Here is a 20,214-nt window from a genome sequence, read left to right as displayed (position 1 = left end):
GGTATATCTTCTGTCAGTATTTTCTTTGTATTTACCACAAGGCTTTCATAAGATATCTTGTAACAATCTATTTTAAGCTCATTGCAACTTAATTTCAATTGCACACAAAAACTCCACACTTTAATTTCTCCATGAAATACTTTATATTATTATTTATTAAAGAAGGATGCTTAGATTTATTTTTAATTTTTATTTATATACAATATTTGTACATTTTTATGAGGGTACATGTGGCATTTTGATACATGCATAGAATGTCTAATGATCAAGTCAGGGTATTCAAGGGATCCAGCTGAATGTACTTATCATTTATAAGTGTTAGGGACTTTTTAAACCATTTCTTCTAGCTATTTTGAAATACACAATTTATTGTTGTTAACTGTAGTCACCTTACTCTGTTGTCTAATGACAAAACTTATTTCTTCTATCTAACTGTATGTTTGTACCCATTAAACAACCTCATTTCATTTCACCCCTCACACACACAAACCCTTCCCATCCTCTGGTAACTGTCGTTCTATTATCTACCTCCATGAGATCAATTATTTTAGCTTCCACATATGAGTGAGAACGTATAATATTTGTCCTTCTATGCTTGGCTTATTCTACCTAACTTAATGACCTCCAGTTCCACATATGTTGCTGCAAATGAGAGAATTTCATTCTGTTTTTAATGGCCAAGTAGTATTCCTTTGGTTATGCATGCCACGTTTTCTCTATTCATTCAAATCTCGACGTACACTTAGGCTGATTTCATATCCTTGCTATTGTGAATAGTGCCGTAATAAACATGGGGATCCAGGTTTCCCTTGGATGTACTGATTTTCTTTCCTTTGAATAAATACCCAGTAGTGGGATTGCTGGATTTTATGGTAGTGCTATTATTAGTTTTTTGAGAAATTTTCATGCTGTTTTCCATAATGGCTATACTAATTTACATTCTCACCAACGATGGATAACAGTTCTCTTTTCTCCACATCCTTGCCAGCATTGGCTGTTTTTTGTCTCTTAAATAATAGCTATTCTAACTGAAATAAAAGGATAGCTCACTATAACCTCAAACTCCTGGGCTCAAGTGATCCTTCTTTTTTATTTATTTTTTATTATACTTTAAGTTCTATGGTACATGTGCACAACGTGCAGGTTTGTTACATATGTATACATGTGCCATGTTCGTGTGCTGCACCCATTAACTCGTCATTTACATTAGGCATATCTCCTAATGCTATCCTTCCCCCCTCCCCTCACCCCCACGACAGGCCCTGGTGTGTGATGTTCCCCTTCCTGTGTCCAGTTGTTCTCATTGTTCAGTTCCCACCTATGAGTGAGAACATGCGGTGTCTGGCTCTTTTGTCCCTGCAATGGTTTGCTGAGAATGATGGTTTCCAGCTTCATCCATGTCCCTACAAAGGACATGAACTCATCCTTCTTTATGACTGCATAGTATTCCATGGTGTATATGTGCCACATTTTCTTAATCCAGTCTATCATTGATGGACATCTGGGTTGGTTCCAAGTCTTTGCTGTTGTGAATAGTGCCGCAGTAAACATACATGTGCATGTGTCTTTATAGCAGCATGATTTATAATCCTTTGGGTATATACCCAGTAATGGGATGGCTGGGTCAAGTGGTATTTCTAGTTCTACATCCTTGAGGAATCGCCACTCAAGTGATCCTTCTTAAGAGACTGATTATTACTGATTCAATTGTGTTACTTGCTATTGGTCTGTTCAGGTTTTATATTTATTTGTGGTTCAAGATTGGCAGAGTTTATGTGTCCAGGAACTTACCCATTTCCCAAAGGCTTTCCAGTTTGTTAGTGTATGGTTGTTCATAACAGTCTCTGGTGATCTTTTGAATTTCTGTGGTATCAGTTGTTATGTCTGTTTTTAAATTTCTGATTAGGTTTATTAGGATCTTCTCTTTTTTTCTTGCTTAGTCTAGTTAGTGATTTATCAATTCTATCTTTTCAGATAAGCAAATTTTCATTTTGTTGGTCCTTTGTATTTTTATAGTCTCTATTTTATATAGTTCTGCTCTGATCTTTATAATTTATTTCCTTCTACTACTTTTTGGTTTGGTTTGTTCTTGCCTTTGTGGTTCTTTGAGGTGCATCATCAGATCATTTATTTGAAATCTTACTCTTTTTTGCTGTAAGCACTTATTGCTATATACTTCCCTCATAGCACTCCTTTTGCTGTATCCCATGGGTTTTTGGTATGCTGTGTTTCTATCTTCGTTTGTTTCAAGGATTTTTTTAAATTTTCTCCTAAATGTCTTCATTGATCCAGTGGTCTTTCAGGAGCACATTGTATAATTTCCATGTATTTGAACAGTTTCCAGAGTTCCTCTTGTTATTAATTTTCAGTTTTATTCCACTGTGCTTTGAGAAGATACTTGGTATGATTTCATTTTTAAAAAATTGTGGAGACATTTTGTGGTCTAACATATGATCTATCCTGGACAGTGTTCCATGTGCTGACGAGAAGAATGTGTATTTTGCAGCTGTTGGATAAATGCTCTGTAGATGTCCGTTAGGTGAATTTTGTCTAAAGTACAGTTTGAATTCAACGTTTCTTTGTTGATTAGGTGTCTACAGGACATTAGGTGTCTATAATGCTAAGAGTGGGGTGTTGAAGTCCTTAACTATTTAATATTATCATATTGAAATCTATCTTTTCCTCTATATCTAACAATAATTACTTTATATATCTGGGTACTCAGGTGTTGGATGCTTATACATTTAGAATTGTTATATCTTCTTGCTGAATTGATCCCTTTATCATTATATATGACTTTCTGTGTCTCTCATCACTGTTTTGGACTTAAAATCCATTTTATCTGACTTAAGTATAACTAATCCTGCTTGCTTTTCATTTCTGCTTTTGTGGAATACATCTTGCTATCTCTTCATTTTCAGTCCATAAGTGTCTTTACTGATGAAACAAGTTTCTTATAGACAGCATACAGTTAGGTCATTTTTAAAAATTCATTCGGCCAGTCTATATCTTTTAAGTGGAAAATGTAACTCATTTATATTCAAGTTTATTACTGATATGTGAGGATTTATTCCTGTCATTTTGTTTATTGTTTTCTGGCTGCTTTGTATATCTTTTGATCCTTTCTTTCTCTCTTGTTGCTTATCATTGCAGTTTTGTGGCTTCTACAGTGGTAACATTTGAGTCTTTTCTCTTCCTCATATGTGCATTTGCTCTCCCAGTGAGCTTTATGCTTTCATGTGTTTTCACGAATGTCGATATTATCCTTTGTATTCCAGGTTTGGGACTCCCTTAAGCATTTCTTGTAGAACCAGTCTATTGGTGATGAGTTCCTTCAGTTTTTGCTTTATTAGGAAAGACTTTATTTCTCCCTCGTTTATGAAAGATTATTTTTTTAGGTATACTATTCTTGGATGGTGATTTTTTTCTTTTAACACTTTGACTATATCATCCCGTTCTGTCCTGGGCTGTAAGGTTTCTACTGAGTAATCCTCTTTTAGTCCAGTGGGGATTCCCTTATACGTGGCCAGACTCCTTTACTGTTTCTACAATTCTCTGTCTTTGACTTCACACAGTTTGATGTAACATGCTGTGGAGACTTTTTGGATTGTATCCATTTGGGGATCCCTGAGTTTCCTGGATCTGGATATCTAAACCTCTTGCTAGACTTAGGAATTTTTTAGCTACTGTTTTGTTAGGGAAGTTTTCTATGCCTTTGGCCATCTCTTCACCTTCTGGAACACCCAAAATTCATATAATGGGTCTCTTTATGGTGTCCATATGTCACATCTGCTTTATTCATTCTTCTTTCTTTTCTTCTTCTTCCTCTTTTTTTTTTTCTTTTTGGCCTGACTGGGTTATCTTTAAAGACCTGTCTTCAAGTTCTGAGACTCTTCTACTTGCTTTAGTCTATTATTGATGCTCTTGAACAAATATTTTATCTTTTTCATTTAATTATTTAGTTCCAAAATTTCTGGGTTTTTTTTGTTTTGCTTATTATATTTATATCGTTGGTGAATTTCTTGTTTATATACTGAATGGTTTTCCTGATTTCTTTGCCTTGTTCATCTGTGTTCTCTTTTATCTCACTAAGCTTTTTTAATGTCATTTTTTGAATACTTTTCCTGGCATTTTATAAATTTCTGTTCATTGGAATATATTGCTAAAGAATTATTGTGTTCCTTTAGAGGTTTCATATTTCCATGTTTGTTCCTGTTTCTTATATTTTTAAGTTGATATCTGTGCATCTAGTACAATGGTCACTTCTTCTAAGTTTTAAAAATGGCTTTTATAGGGAAAGACCTTCTCCTGACGATGAATTTATGGTGTTAGTTGGATAGGACATTTTAGCTTTTATTCTGGGTGTGTGCAGAAGTATAGTCTTGTATGATTTATTTGGCTATAACCAGCAATAGCGGTGTCTGATTTCTTCAGTGGCTTGGGCTGCAGTTATTAGTGGAGGCTATTGTGAGGTTTTGCTGGTAGCAGGGACACCAAGTGGACCAGTCTTTGGGCCCCATTGGTGGCAGTGGTTAGCTGGATGGGTCTTTCCTCAGGCCCCCAGGAGAAGTGCACAGAAATTAGAGGTGATGGACAGGACAGGGTAATTCCAGGGCCCCTGGGGATGTGCTTGGGTACTGGGATGTTGGGGGATACATGTGCATTGCCAGGCCAGGTAGGTCTGGCCTAAGGGCTCCTGGTGGTATGCTTGGGTGCTGGCTATGGAAGGCAGAGTGAACTGATCCCCAGGCCCTCCTCAGCAGAGTGCTTGGCTGCCTACAGCAGTGAGAGCAGTGGTTGCAGGGAGCCTGTCCTAGGGGCATGTGCAAGTGCATTATGACCCTGTTGCTGGAGGAAGCATGGCTGCTGACAGTAGCTGCAGCTGCAGGTAAGCAGTTCTCAGGCCCCAGGGAATACATGCTGCAGCTCTGCTGCTGAAGAGGCAGGGTTAATGTCAGTGGCATGCACTTCAGCCTCCACGGGCAACAGAAGTGGCTGCAATGGATGGTGGCTGAGTCTGTTCTCAGGGTGTGTATACAGCAGCCCTAATGCTAGAGGAGGCTAGAGTTGCTCTCTGTGGTAGCCACCCCATGTAGGCAGTTCTCAGGCTTTAGGAAGCACAGGCTTTGACTCTCTTTGTCCCATGGGCAGCCTCCATAGTGTCCTCCACTGTCTATCCCCTCAGGTGCAAGATACTGTGTGTGCTAGAATGCTGGGGACCCTGCTGCTCTACTGAGTCCAACTGCCATTGTGCTGATACAGTCCTCTTCATGCATGCAGTGGGAATGTTAGTGTGTCCTCAGAAATGTGTAAATGTAGGGGCTGTTGCGTCCCAGGGCAGGATGCAGTCTGGCAAGGGCTGAGTTCTCAAAATGGTGCCTTGCTACAGCTGCTTAGGATTGGGGAAAGGGGGCTGGTTGTGGAACCCAGTGTGAAGCTCCTTTCTGGAATGGTCTTCAGGCAGCTCCCTATGCTATCGTAGGTCCCACAAGGGTTGAAGGGTTCTCCCATGGCTAGGGTTACAGGAGTTCATGGTGGGAATGTGCACAGCTGGGGATCTTTTACCCTTTCTTTAGACTGGGGAGCCTCTCCAGACTCCCAGCCAATCCCAGTTAACTGAGGGCCTTGCTTCTCTCTCCTTCCATGCCTGTGGCGTTTTCTGTCACTTCTCTGTTAAATTCCAGTGTTCTCTCTCAGATGCTCTATTCAAACGGTGATTATGTACTTGCTATTTTGATTTTTCATGGAGGAGGCAAGCGTCAGATGCCGCTAGTTGGCTATCTTGAGGGTCCTCCTCCCACTCTCTGTTGATGATGTCACATTTCTTTATACTTTGTATCCATGAACATATTTTTATAGTTATAGTTATTTTTAATACTTTGTGTTTTAACTTCTATACCTGCATTTATACACCACCATTGCAGTATTACAGTATTCTGTATTTATCTATATACTCAATTTTATCAGCAAACTTTATACTTTCATATGCTTTTGTGTTGCCATTCCATCTTTCATTTTAATTTGAAGAACCTCCTTTATCATTTCTTGTAAGGCTGGTCTAGTTGTGATGGCCTCCCTTGGCTTTTGTCTTATCTTTCCTTCATTTTTGAAGAACCATTAAGCCAGATATAGTATTTTTAGTTGGCAAATTTTTACTTTCAGCACTTCGAATATATCATCCCAATCCCCTGATATCTTAAGGAGTATTTTTCTATGCATTTCTCTTGATGTCTTCAGAACTCCCTCTTTGTCTCTGATTTTTGATCATTTGATTATTATGTTCCTCTGTATGGACTTCTTTTGATTCATCCTATTTGGAGACCATTGGGCTTCTTGAATCTGGCTGTGCATTTTCCTTCCCAATTTTTAGAAAGTTATAACCATTATTTTCTTAAATAAGCCTTGTGCTCATTTTCCTTCTCTTCTGAAACTCACATGGTCATGGCCTTGTTTACCTGATGATGTTCCATAAGTCCCTTAGACTTTCTTTACTCTTTTGTATTCTTTTATTTCTTTTTGCTCCTCTGACTGGGTAATTTCAAATGATCTGTCTTTGAGTTAGCTGATTCTTCTGCTTAATAAAGTCTACTGTTGAACTTCTCTAATGAATTTTTTAGTTCACTTATATTCTTTAGTTCCAAAATTTCTCTTTGCTTTCATATTTTTATTTATTTGTTGAAATTCAAATTTTGTTCAGACACTGTTTTCTTGAGCTCACTGAATACTGTTATGATGGTTACTTTGAATTCTTTGTTGGGTGTTTTGTATACCTACACTTACTTTGGGTCAATTTCTATAGATTTATTCTGTTTCTTTGATTAGGCTATATTTTCCAGTTTCTTTATGTTTCTGTAGCTTGGAGTTGATATCTGCAAATTCGAAGGAACAGGCACCTTTCTCATTCTTCACAGACTGGCTTCATACAGAGAAAGACCTTTGCCAGTCAGCACATGTAGAAAATCTGGGGGTCTCTCAAACCTTTTCTATGGGTGTATTTTCTCTTGGCGAGTGTGTATAAATTTCTAATTAGAAGAATTTGCTTGTTTCTCTCTTCATATGCTCATAATCTCTTACTTCCTCTGGTGTCTACCTGTTGTACTCTGGGTCCTCTGTAGCAGCAGCATGTACTCCAGCTTTTTTTTTTTTCAGTAGTCACCAGGAATCTAGATTATGTTAGGTCCCTTCAGCACCCTGAATTAGGTGAGACAGAAATCAGTAATTCAGGCAGCTCTGCAAAATGCCGTGCTCCAACAATTTCTTTCCCCAGGGAGAAATTACCATTTGAGAGTTTTCACTCACTCATTCTATGCTGAGCCAGGAGGAGGGGCTATTGTAAATGAGTATATACTAGTCCAAACTATTGCTTTTATTTTCAGTGTCCCTACCAACCTGGTACTTCTTCCTGCCAGTGCTTACATTCAGTCAGACAGAAACCAGTCCTTCAGGCAGCCACTCAGAAAGCTGGACCATTAGACACATGCTTCAATTCTTTACCTCCTAAGGAAGAAGCCAGAAGTTGTGTTTTTTTTACCCATTTGTTTGTGCTGTACTGAAGGGAAGAACAAGGCCAAGAAAAGTGCCCAGAATTTTCCTACTGACTTTCATGCAGCTGGTCTCATGCTCATCTCAGATGCAGGAACTTCTTATCTGTTTCTAAGTTTCTCAGAAACGAAGTTGCCCCATGTATTACTATTAAATCAACGTGTACATGGGTAAAAGGAGGGTCTGGATCTTCCAATCCACCATTATGCTAGCATCACTCATAAACTGCTTCTTGAATATTGGTGGTTAGCAATGCCAGACAGAAGGAGAGCTCTGGAAAGTTTCACACCAGTAATTACATGCTCTGGCCTGGAGCTCATTGGCTAGACCTAGTCACATGACTTTACCCAATTCAAAGGGAGCAGGAAAGCAAGTCCTGCTATGTACCTTAAAAGTTGAGAACAAAATATTTATCACTGAGCACTAATGACAACCATGAAAGGAAATACGGGATTGCTGTGAACAATACTTAAGGTCACGATAATACAAACACTGAACAATAACAAAAACTATAAGATGACTGTCTTGGGAGGATGAAGGCGGGGTTGGGAACAGGGCATGAAATGACTGAGTCTTCATTCTTTCACCATAGGAAGTCACAAATACTAACCAATCAAAACTTGCAGTATAAGTCTATTACTTAGAAATAGGAAAAGAAAGAAGAAAAACAAACAGGCAAAAGACTTCTAAGTGGTTGCTTCAGCTCTTAGAGTGAAATGGGGCAAGGATTTAAATGCACATTAATACATGTCATCCATCCAGGAAGAAAAGGGAAGAATGCAGTGAGATGCCTTATTAGCTTCCCTGCCACTAAACTTCAGATGCTCAAACTTGGAGCAAATCCTGTGTCTGTTTCCATTTTCACAACCAGCAAATAAGCACCATTCAAAAGCAAAAAACCTGAAGAACTGAATGACTTTCATTTGAAGGATAATTTGCAAATTTCGATACTTCCAATAACCAAGTCTAATCCTGTGCTAATCCCTGGAAGCACAATAGCGTTACTATGTGACCAGAATCCAAATATTTTAAAACAACACTCTTTCATTATTAAAATGTAAATCAGTGGACACATTTATGGGCTCAACCATTGAAGGCACTCTGAAAACTTCTCTAAAAGATTCTGTGATGCTTTCAAATTCTTGGGATTGCTTTGTATCTCTCCAAAATTACTAAGAAGCATGAAGTTATTTTCAACCTGGTAGGATATACACATTTTTATTTTTTATTTTTTTCTTTTTTATTATACTTTAAGTTCTAGGGTACATGTGCACAGCGTGCAGGTTTGTTACATATGTATACACGTTCCATGTTGGTGTGCTGCACCCATTAACTCGTCATTTACATTAGGTATATCTCCTAATGCTATCCCTCCCCCATCTCCCCACCCCCCAACAGGCCCCGGTGTGTGATGTTCCCCTTCCTGTGTCCAAGTGTTCTCATTGTTCAATTCCCACTTATGAGTGAGAACATGCGGTGTTTGGTTTTCTGTTCTTGCAATAGTTTGCTGATAATGATGGTTTCCAGCTACATCCATGTCCCTACAAAGGACATGAACTCATCCTTTTTTATGGCTGCATAGTATTCCATGGGATATACACATTTTTAAAGCAGTCATTTTCCAAACATGTGCTATTGAAAAATATAGTGACAAGGGCGTGACTTGGGGTTGAAAACCACTGTCTTCTGAATGAGGCACCTAGCCCTTAGTGACTGAAATCATTAAACTCTTTTTATTTGTCTCACATGGATATGACTAATGATGACTGCCTTGATTCTTCTCATCAGATGCACTGAATTGCCTTTATCTTTCTTCTGAAAACTGTCATGAAAGTGTTGGTGGGAGAATACTCAAGACAGGGAAATAAAAAACTTGTAATTTTACCTCAAGGCAATATTCTGCATTTCAAAGCTAACCTCCCACTGCCTAATCCTATTTTGCACATTAGAAACTGAAACTTACATTGGCCTCCCTGTGTGACTTTGAGACGCTTCTAATCTCTGCTCCATTCTCCCACCCTCAGGCAGATGGAGGTCCTGAGCCAACTAGAGGTGATGTCATGTTCTCAAAGAGACAAAAAAGAAATGAGATGAATAATTTCCAAAGTATTCCCCAATTTTGATGCAACCACTTGGATAGTTTTCACGTGCTAAGGACTATGCTGAGCACTCACATCCCCACGATAACCCAGCAGAAGAAACAAAATGTGACTGCCTTTTCGCAGACAGGAATATGGTGCCCAGATTGTAGGGTTAGTGGTAGAGACAGGTGCCTGAGCTCTCCGCTGGGTTGTTATACACTAGGCCACTTGCCACGGTCATGGGGGTGATAAGACTCTCCCTTAGGGACACCACTATAGGTTTGGAGGGATTGGGAGCCAAGGCAAAGCCTAAGTAGGGAGAAGAGGGAAAAGGGTCAACAAGCATTGCAGGGGACTTTCTCTTGCCTTTGACTTCAACTCCCTACCTCACCTTCTTCATGGCCAAGTTACTTTGCCCTACCAGACTCAGCTCAGATCCCACCTCCCTTGCACAGTTTAATCCCATGCTCTCTGTCTCCGCTGCAACCCCATGGGTCCTACAGCAGCTCCCTGGGATTTCCTCTATTATCATGCCCTTCACACCGTGTTAATATCTTGAGTTTATATTTCTCTCTCATTAGACTGTGGATTTTTTGAAGCCAGCAGTTATGTCATTTATTGCAAATAATTCAATAAATGATTGTTGAATGAATAAATAAATGTATAAAGGAATGACTGAGTTCAGATGAGGAAACTGGAGCTTTGTGACCTGCCCAGCTTCACATAACTAGTTTTGCCTGTACATATGTAAAAGTTATGTCTCCTAATTTCTGATCCAGGGCTTTTTCTACTATACTACTATACTCCACTGAACTCTGAATGTTTTTCCTCTTTAAGAGTCCCCTATAAAGATCAGCTAACACTCTGGGAGAAATTAATGTACCCATTTGAAAGGAAATGGAACATAGATTAAGAACATAGGAGGAAAAAAATGACAAAATTAGGAGAAAAAGAGAACATTAAAACTTGAGTAAATAAGAGAGATGGTCAATAAAACCTTTGCTTATTTCAGATTATCACGTAGGAGTGATCTCAGGAATGTCGTTTGTCTATGAGTAAGGAAAACAGGGACTTATACTCAAGACATTCACATGTTTTATTTCTGCGCATCTTGATACTAAAGTCTAAGAAATATACAGAATGAATAGAATATAATTAATTAATTAATGTCAAAAACTGTGAAGGGTCTGAGATTTCACCAAACATGCAACTAGCATAAGTGCTGAAAGAAGACACAAGATTATTTGTTAGAGATGAAAGACAGTTTATTACTTACAGCAGGTGCCAGAGTTTCAATGTTTTTTGCATTGGTTACTTGAGCTACAATTCCCACAGAACAACATGAAAATAGCCATATTATTCCTGCATATGCAGTCAGTTATGTTTCCAGCAGAAGAACACTGATCTGAGAGAAATGGAATCACTTATTATGGGCAGGAAGCACACCTGCCCTTTTCTTTAGAGGAAAACATTATCTTTATTATATTGGGAAGCTAGCACGTCTGTCCTCTGTTCTGAAGGGGGACTTCATATGTATCTTCCAAGGCTGTTCATTATTCAAAATGCTTGAATAGACAGATAGTCAGAAACAAAGGTAGTCAATATCTCTATTCATAAGATGTGCAGAAACATAAGAAACCAATGGATAGTTACCCCTCAATAATGAGCTGATTTCTTTGTTGACTCGCCTATTGAATAATATTTGGTAATTATGTGTCAGATACTGAGTTGCATGTGGGGGATACAATAGTGAGTGGACCTCGATATGATTCCTGGCTTCAGGGAGCTTACCCTTTAGTGGAGAAGATTAAATATTAATCAAATAATCTCATAAATGCACACAAAGTGGCAACAGTGATGAGGATTCTCAAAAGAGGTCAATGGCACTCAGGAGGGGCTCCATAGAAAGTGTGGCAAAAGTGCATCGCAGAAGCATTGGAGGTAGGGAGTCAAGAAAGGCTTTCCTGAAAAAGCAGATCTTGAGATGAGACCTGAAAGGTGAGTCAGAATTAATGAGGTAAAGAAGAGAGGCCAGAGGTTTCAAGGCAGATGGAATAGAGCAAGAAAAGGGCCTGCAGCAGGAAGGAGAATGTCATTCCTGAGTGAAGGCGTCATACAGTTTGATCAGCGTGGTCATATTTTATGCCTGTTGTCCAAGACTAATTATTAACAGCATCTCTTTCCCTCTCCATAGTGTTCTTGAGAAACTGAGACAGTTAGAGATCAGAGAGGGAGAATATGTATCAGGTAAGCCTAGAAAGGTAAGTAGGACTAGAGACTTTTTTTTTTTGAGATGGAGTCTCACTCTGTCACCCAGGCTGGAGTGCAGTGACACGATCTCGGCTCACGGCAAGCTCCACTTTCCGAGTTCGAGAGATTCTCCTACCTCAGCCTCCTGAGTAGCTGGGACTACAGGCGCCCGCCACCACGCCCAGCTAACTTTTTTTTTTTTTCTTTTAGTATCTTTAGTAGAGACAGGGTTTCACCGTGTTGACCAGGATGGTCTCGATTTCCTGACCTCATGATCTGCCCGCCTGGGCCTCCCAAATTGCTGGGATTACAGGCATGAGCCGCTGCGCCCGACCAGAGCAGAACATTTTGAGCCTTATAGGCTCCAGTAACAATCTTGTTCTTTCATCCAAGAGCAAGGGGAAGCTATATAAGGGTTTTAAGTACTACATGATCAGAGGTTAATTTTGAAGAGATCACTTTGGTCTAGAGCTGGAGAAGAGTGAGAGGAGGGCAGGAATAAGTAGGTAAACAAGGAAGTGTCGAAGTTTATCACTGTGCTTCAGGCAAAGATAACAGTCCAAGCTGGACAAAGACGTAGCGGTAGGGAAGGAGAGAAGTGTTTAGACTGAAGAGATACTTAGAGGATACAATTAACAGGATACGAGAAGAAAAGTTAGAGGGTACCAAACATGACTCCAAGATTTCTGTCTGGTAGAAACATTAAAGAGTGGCAGGGCACGGTGGCTCACGCCTGTAATCCCAGCACTTTGGGAAGCTGAGGCGGGTGGATCTTTTGAGGTCAGGAGTTCAAAACCAGCCTGGCCAACATGGTGAAACCCTGAATCTACTAAAAATGCAAAAATTAGCTTGGCAGCAGTGGTGCATACCTGTAATCTTAGCTACTTGGGAGGCTAAGGCAAGAGACTCACTTGAGCCTAGGAGGAGGAGGTTGCAGTGAGCCTAGATCGCACCACTGAATTCTGGTCTGGGTAACAGAGCGAGACTCTGTCTCAAAAAAAAAAAAAAAAAAAAAAAAAAAAAGAATAAATAAATAAATAAATTTTTAAAAAACCTTAAAAAATCAAAAACCATTAAAGGGTGTATGTCGAGATGTCACTTGGCTTGGATAAGCAGAAAGGGCCTCAGATAGGAAACCTGGGCTGGAGTTATAAATCCAGGAATCAATAGAATCTAGACCATAACTGAAGCAATAGGTGTGAATGAGCTGACCCAGAGTGGTCCAGGAAAGAGCCTAGGACAGAGCAGGAAGGAAGGCCAAGATTCAGTGATCAGAGTAGAATGAATTGCAGTCAGAGGGGACTGAGAAGTAGCAGTCAATGGTATGAAGAAAACCTGCAGACTGTGGTTTCCAGAAAATCAACAGAAGAAAGGGTTCAGGAAGAAGGAAGTTGTCAACAATGTCAAATCTGCTGGGCAATGAGGTAAGAGGAGAATTGAAAAATGTCATTGGATATAAAGACATTGAGATCACTGGCCAGCTTAGAAGGAGGAGCTTCGGGGGGGAATGAAGCTGCAGCAGATCAGAGAAGGCTACGCAGGGAAAGAGAGGGAAAGCAACGGAGACGATGAGTACAGGGACAACATTTCTGAAAACTCAGACTACGAAAGAAAGGAGACAGAAAGGGCAATGGGAAGAGGGAGGGCATAGGCTTTATATTGTGAAAATGGGAAAGGCTTGAGCAAATTGAAATACTTCTGATGAAAGTTTCCAGTTGAGAAAGGAAGAGTTAAGGGAAGGTGAGAGGAGGGGGTAATCACTACTACAAGGTTCCTGACAAGAATGGAGGGGATGGCGTCCTAAGCACGGGAGGAGAGAGTTTACCTTAGAGAAAACAAAAGAACGCTCCTCCACTGCAGTAGAAAGGAACCCCAACCTTCTGGTCCAGGTGTAGGAAGGTCTGTAACTTGAAAGAGAGAGATTGAGAGAATTCCCGGTGGAATAGAGAAGTAGAAAGTCGAACTATTTGCCAAGACTACAGAAGGAGATTGGGGAACAGGAGGAACCAAAGGCTTTGAGGATGATGGAGGTCTGAAATGGCCATGACAGAGAGCAGGGAGTGGGTGGAAGGAGAGCTTCAGACAGAGCACATACTTACATGCACACACACGCATGCAAGCAAGGCAGGGCCCAAAGTCCTGCTACTCCTCCTCTCCACACTCCGTAAGTTCTCTCGAATGCAACCAGGCAGGCCCCCTTCCTTCTTTCCACTTGCCTGCCTGGAACCTTCCTGTTCCCTCATTTTTCTACCACCAGGTTCATTCCCACAACCAAAGACAGCCTGGTGAACCAAGCAGGAAACTCCACCCTTCCAAAAACTGTGAGAGGAGAGGGAAGTTGCCAACACTCATCATTTGACACCTGTCCTTTCCTCCCTGCCACATGTACAGAAATCACGTGAAAGGAACCCAAATGGTCAAGAAGGTCTGTTGCTGTTTGTTTTGACCAAAGCCATGTGCTCTCCTTCCATTTATTCTGGCAGTGACAAAATGTCAGTATTTCAAAGCAGAGAGAGCCTGCATAATTATTTGGTTCAAATCGTTCCTTTTTCTGACGAGAGAACTGAAGCCCAAGGAAGCTTCATGATCCGTCTCATCAGTGGGGTTTTCACATTCGCTGAGAATGTGAAATACTGGAGAATTAATCTGAGCACATCGGATGAAGAGGTGAGCCGTGGTGCTCAATGAAAATGAACTTATCTTCCTTCTCTGAACTCAAAAGTGCTTCCATTCAAGTCAAATGCTTTTCAAGTCTGAAAATGAAAGCCTCCTCTCTTTTAATGGGGAGAGAAATTGTGTCACTTAATTATGGAAGGATCAGCAGAGGAAACCTCATAACAAAGGAACCTAAATCCAGGATTCTGGAGCTCTCAGCAGTGGAAGGAAAATGATTCTCCTGACCTGGAAATGACCTTCCCTTGGAATGAGAGTTTTGTGGTTTCTTGACACTCCGAAGAATAACAGGGCTCAAAGTCCTGTGGCTTTGATGGGTTTTGAAGGGGCTGGGGAGGGGGGGCTGTGGGGGGAGAAGGATAGGAGGTTCTGCAGGGGACAGAGCTGCTGCTTGGTGTTGGTGTCCTCAGGCTGTCCCTGGGGAGGGGGCTGCTAGGGAATGGACTGGGGAGAAACCTGCAGGGGGCCAGGAACTCGAGTCTTGTCAGTTCTGGGTCACTGAAGGCACATTGCTTAGAATAAAGCATCCATAAATCGCCTTATGCATCAGAAAGAAACTGACAGCGAGGCTTGAAAGGACATCCATTTCTGGAATAATCCGAGAGTGCTGCAGCTTTAGCCGAGCAGATTCAATGGGGAGGAGGGGATTTTCATTTTGCAGTGGTTTTGCCTCCATTGGGAGGTTTATCCAGAGGACATGAGAGGTGAAGTTGAAGGCAAAAGCCCTCACCATCAACCCAGAGGGCAGTTTCTCTTGAATTCTTCACTCATCTCTGAAAAAAAGGAACCAGACATCATAGCCATTTGCCAGTGCAGAAATGAAAGCAAGAGACAAAGAGGAAAAAATAAAAGGAGGAAGCTCGAAGGTAGGGTGAAAGGCACAGAAAACAGGGACAGAAACCCCGCACTATTTACAGTCAAGTGATTGGGAGTTACCATAGTCATAATAGAGACAGCGTGCAGTTGGAAGCATTATCTGTCCCTTTGTACTTACTTAAAAGCAATAAGGCAAAACGCGCACATGGAATTTCAGTTATAGCCACACAAAATTATTGCAAATGCTATTTTCCCATCTCATAACTTAAAAGGAAAAAAAAAACAAACGCTGCTAAAGCTCTTCATTTGGGGACTGTAGCTTTGTTGTTGATTTATTGTTTTGGGTGTGTGTGGGCAGGGGGGAAGCACTCTACTGGGTGGAAAATCCACTTTGGGGTTGAGAGTGGGCAGATGTGCTCTAATACCCACACCCCGTGCAGAGGTCTCCTGTGTCCCTGTAGGAAGCCTCCCTGGGGTCTTTACCCCACAGGTGCAGCTCCCAGAAGGCAATTGGCTTGTTTTCATTTTTCTCAGGCAAAATCATTCCTGACGTGTGAAGGCAAATTTCACAGGATAACTGTGAAACATTTTGCCCAAAACACAGATTTTAAAAGAAGTTGGTAAGTGACACGTAACTGCAACAGCTAACACTTTATGAGTACAGACTGCATGCCAGGCAAGGGTCCCAGCATATTTCAGAGGCGGGATTTGAACCCAGGCGAGCCAGTTCAAACCTGTGCTCTCCACCACTAGCCCATATGTGTTCCATTTGCTTCAAACACTCCTCCATGATAAGTGCTATTTATCCCTTAGCTGGGTCCTGGGAAGCCTTCCTGCCTTCTCCCCCATAGCTAGGTTGTGACTCCCTCCTACCTGCTCCCCTGAAGCCTTGCACTAAAGCCCCCATCATAGTTCATGGCTCATGACTGCAACTAGCTTGGACCTGGCTTTCCATGTGGATTGTAATTCCGTGAGAACAGGTTTAGGTTATACCCAAGCACATTATGGCACACAATTTATGTGTCTAAATGCATACATGTGTCAACTGGTACAAATGTCCAGGGCTTTGTCCCACAAGAGCTCCTAATCCGGGGAGTTGGGGAGACAGCTGTGATGGTTAATTTCATGTGTCAACCTGACTGGGTCATGGGGTGCCCAGATTCGTGGTTAAGCATTATTTCTGGATGTGTCTGTGCGGATGTTTCAGGGTGAGATTAGCACTTGGATTGGTGGTCTCAGTAAAGCAGATTTCCCTCCCCAGTGTGGATGGGTATCACTCAGTCTGCTGAGGACCTGAATAGAACAAAAGGGCTGAGGAAGGCTGAATTCTCTACCTCTGCCTGACTGTTTGAGCTGAGACATTGATCTTCTGCCCTTGGACTGGGACTTATACCATCAATCCTCATGGTTCTCAAGCCTTTGGACTCAGATTGGAATTACACACCACCAGCTTTTCTGGGTCTCCAGTTTGCAGATGACGGATTGTGGGACTTCACCGCCTCCATCATCATGTGAGCCAATTTCTCATAGTAAATCTCCTATTGTTTCTGTTTATCTGGAGTCCCCTATACAATGACCATCAAACCTTGTAGACAGGCTACAAGAGCTGCAGTCAAGTTTACAAGTAGGGTTCTGGCCTCACATAGGGCAGGACTGGTGGCCTCTGCCTGGGATTGCAAGGAAAGGATGCAATGGTGCTTAATTACGAATGAGCAATATTTCAACCAGGCGAGAAAGAAGAAGGAGCATGAATAGAGAAATTATACAGCACTTTGGAGAATGGTGAAGAAGAGCTCAATTCAACCACAAAAATATCCCATCCAGCTCCTGTAACAGGCCAGGCACTGTCTGGGTGTAATGAGTTAAACAAATCTGTAGAAGTCTCTTCCCTCAAGAACTTCCCAGTCCAGTGAGGGAGGGAGACACATAAACAGATCATGATGGAACTTGATAACCACAGCTGCCTGACCTTGAATTGGCTACAGGGGTGTCAAGGCACTGAGCCACTAAGTAGGGTACGGCCAGGGCCTGTGACCAACAGAAGTCCTTGTCCAGCACCAGGTGACCTACAGGTTCTTCTATTTTCTACATGTACCATGAGTGGAAGAGTCAGGAAGCCCTCATAGGACAAAGCTACCAGAGATTGCTCTGGGAGCAGAGGATCAAGGCAGGCTTTCAGGAAGAGGTGATTCCCAAGTTGGACCCTGATGGTAAAATAACAGTTTGCCAGAGAGACGGGTGGAAGAGACATTAGCCAGAGAGAACAGCTGAAAGTGGTGCTGACGGGGACAGCTAACATTCACTGAGCAGTTATAAAGGGCCAGCCCTGGATCTAGGGACTTCTCAAGTTATCTCATAGAATCCTCTCAGCCCTCTGAGGAAGGGGGAGTCATTTTACAGATGCAAAATCAAGGCACAGAAAACTCATAAAACCTTTTCAAAGTCGCAGAGCGTTCGAACAATGATGCAAACTTGTCCTACAGTTCTGAATTAGAGCATTACGCTGCCTCCTTTTAGGAAACCCCTAGAGGAAATAAAACAAAGGAGGGGGGAAGCCATGGGGAAGAGTGGCCAACACAAGTGGCTTGATTTTTCCCCCTGGCATACAGTGCTGGGCAGTAGGTGGTGGGAAGTGTCAAAGGAGGACACGCCACTCAGCTCAGGACAGGAGGGCCACAAGGGCAGTTGGCATGAGGTCTGTGCCCAGACGGCTGTCCTTGAAGTTTGGGAACTGGGCAGGGAGGACTCTGGAATTGCATCTGCAGAGGTCAGTAAGGGCCAGGCCACCGATGTCCATGAGCCCCATATCAGGAGTTAGGCAGGGGTTAGTACATAGGGAATCTCTGAAGACTTGTGAGCAAGGAATGGTTGGCTCCATCCTGCATTTCAAAAAGATACCCCCAGAGCAGTGTTGAGAATCAGTGGGAGAGGTGAGAACTTGGATGGAAAGGTGTTTGAAGGATCTTGCTGCAATCTAGCGTGACGGGAGGCTGGGGGGCTCACAGGCCTGCCATGCTCCATGTTCTAGAAGGTCACAGGTGTTCTGAAGGCACAAGTGTTTTGATTTGTGTATTTATTTTCTAAAGATTTGTACCATCCCAGGGAAAGGGTCTTCAAAATACACTCCCCCTAACACATTCCTCTACCCTGCCCCCTTTTGCTGTTCTTATTCTCCGTGAATCCTCCTCAGTATTTTCCCAGCAACTTCAAATGCCTCCCCTTTGCCTAATGCACCGCAGTAAGTGACCATGTGTAGCCACCTGTGTCTTGCCCCCTACCTTGAGGAGTTTCTTGGGGCATTTCTGCTCTACAAATACAAGACTGGTCTCCTTGGGAGGAATTCAGGAGAAGCCAATGTTCTCCGTCTTGTTGCACAAGCAAAGATGAGTGCCTCCAGGCACTTCTCTCCTCCTGTACCCCACACAGGAGAATCTCCTTATTCTGCATGTGAATCTGCAGAATAAGGAGATACACACCCCCTTAGAATTCTGCCTTGTAGTGTTAACTTCATTTCTTAAATTAACCTCAACTACTAAAACAGATTGTAAAATGATGGAAGGCACAGGCTACCAATCCCTTTCATTTATTTTGAACCATTCTTACCACCAAAGAAGTGCCCAAAGTCAACATTTAGTGACAACATGTCACACATATAAAGGAAGACGGGAAATTTCTTCTGGTCAGATAAGACTTTTGTAGGGGAAAAACTGGTTTTAAAAATTTGATGCTATAAATGTGTACGTGCAGTACCCTAAGCCCCAACTGACTTCCACTAAATTAATTGTGGTTCAGAGATGCCTGTTTGGGTCTGATAAACAAATGAAATAGGCCAGCCACTGTCACTTTTCCCATAAAGATTTCTATCTTCAGGGGAATAAAGGCTCGCCTGCTTGTGTCCAGGTTTGAGTTGGGAAGGTCAGAGGGATATGTGCTCCCTGTATCCAGCACAAGCTCAATCCTGACTTCCAAGCCTTTTATTTGAGACCGAGGCTGCAACCAGCAACTGTATCCATGACAACAACACACTTCAGTCTGCAGGTGGACCAAGAAGCAGCAGTGTGGGAAAAGAGACATTTCCCAGATTCTTCCTGGAACGAATGTGTGTTTGGAGCAGGAGGACCCAGGAACACTCTGGGAACAATGTCTACAACAAGGAAATCATGTCCTTTGCTGGGCCCAAAGCTCCATTGTCACATGGTTTGTGGACAATTGACATTCATGTTGTCCCCAATACAGAGCAGAAGCACCTGTGTGTGAGCCCACATGAGGCCTCAAAAAAGACCCGTGACACATTGGGGTGTCTCTGAGTCAATGCATCTGAAACCCCCGGGGCTACAGATGGGTGCCTGACTTGGGGGGGACGAAAAAGTGGGCCACAGAATTCAGGTCTGGATATGCTGACAAGAACTGGAACCAGAGCGGGGAATGCATCTGCTTGCATTTAATCAGAATGCTCTAGTCATCTGCTTAGAGAAGTCAGCTCATGTAACTCTCGGAACCAAATCCCTATAGAAGTGAATCTCACCGAATTAAGGAATTTTATTTTTTCACTCTCAATAGAATGACAAAAGCAACCCATGACAATTCCTCCATTATTTATTTCATGAACACACTCATTAAACCAAGCTGCAGGATTCTCAGTTGTGCAAAAGTACACAGGACACATTTAGTACCATACACAAGAACATAGCACCTTTGATTAGAGGTATGTTCAATACGTTATTGTGAACTACACTAAAAGTAATGATTTTTCGTAAGCAAAATTCTCAGAGTAACCTGCAAAAACATCTACCAGATGAACTGGGTTGAAAACACTTAACGGTTCCCTCTCTAATGCAAGTTGCTTCTCAGT

At 41.9% G+C, this 20,214-nt stretch overlaps 1 protein-coding gene across 1 annotated transcript in view; it reads right to left on the bottom strand.

The window, feature by feature from the left end:
- The window catches only part of SPP2 (secreted phosphoprotein 2), a 52,194-nt gene extending 35,915 nt beyond the window's left edge, over positions 1 to 16,279 (bottom strand). The window contains exons 1-2 of the mRNA XM_031651717.1: positions 16,236 to 16,279; positions 13,973 to 14,192 (exon numbers count right to left, since the gene is read on the bottom strand). Of these exons, the coding sequence (XP_031507577.1) occupies positions 13,973 to 14,192; positions 16,236 to 16,279 (264 nt within the window). The remainder of the gene's footprint in view (positions 1 to 13,972; positions 14,193 to 16,235) is intronic.
- Positions 16,280 to 20,214: the final 3,935 nt, after the last annotated feature.

This window comes from Papio anubis, chromosome 10 (genome assembly GCF_008728515.1).
Source record: "Papio anubis isolate 15944 chromosome 10, Panubis1.0, whole genome shotgun sequence".
NCBI classification, from domain to species: Eukaryota; Metazoa; Chordata; class Mammalia; order Primates; family Cercopithecidae; genus Papio; species Papio anubis.
Note: the sequence above shows the minus strand (reverse complement) of the source record. Positions and strands in the feature narration are given on the sequence as shown.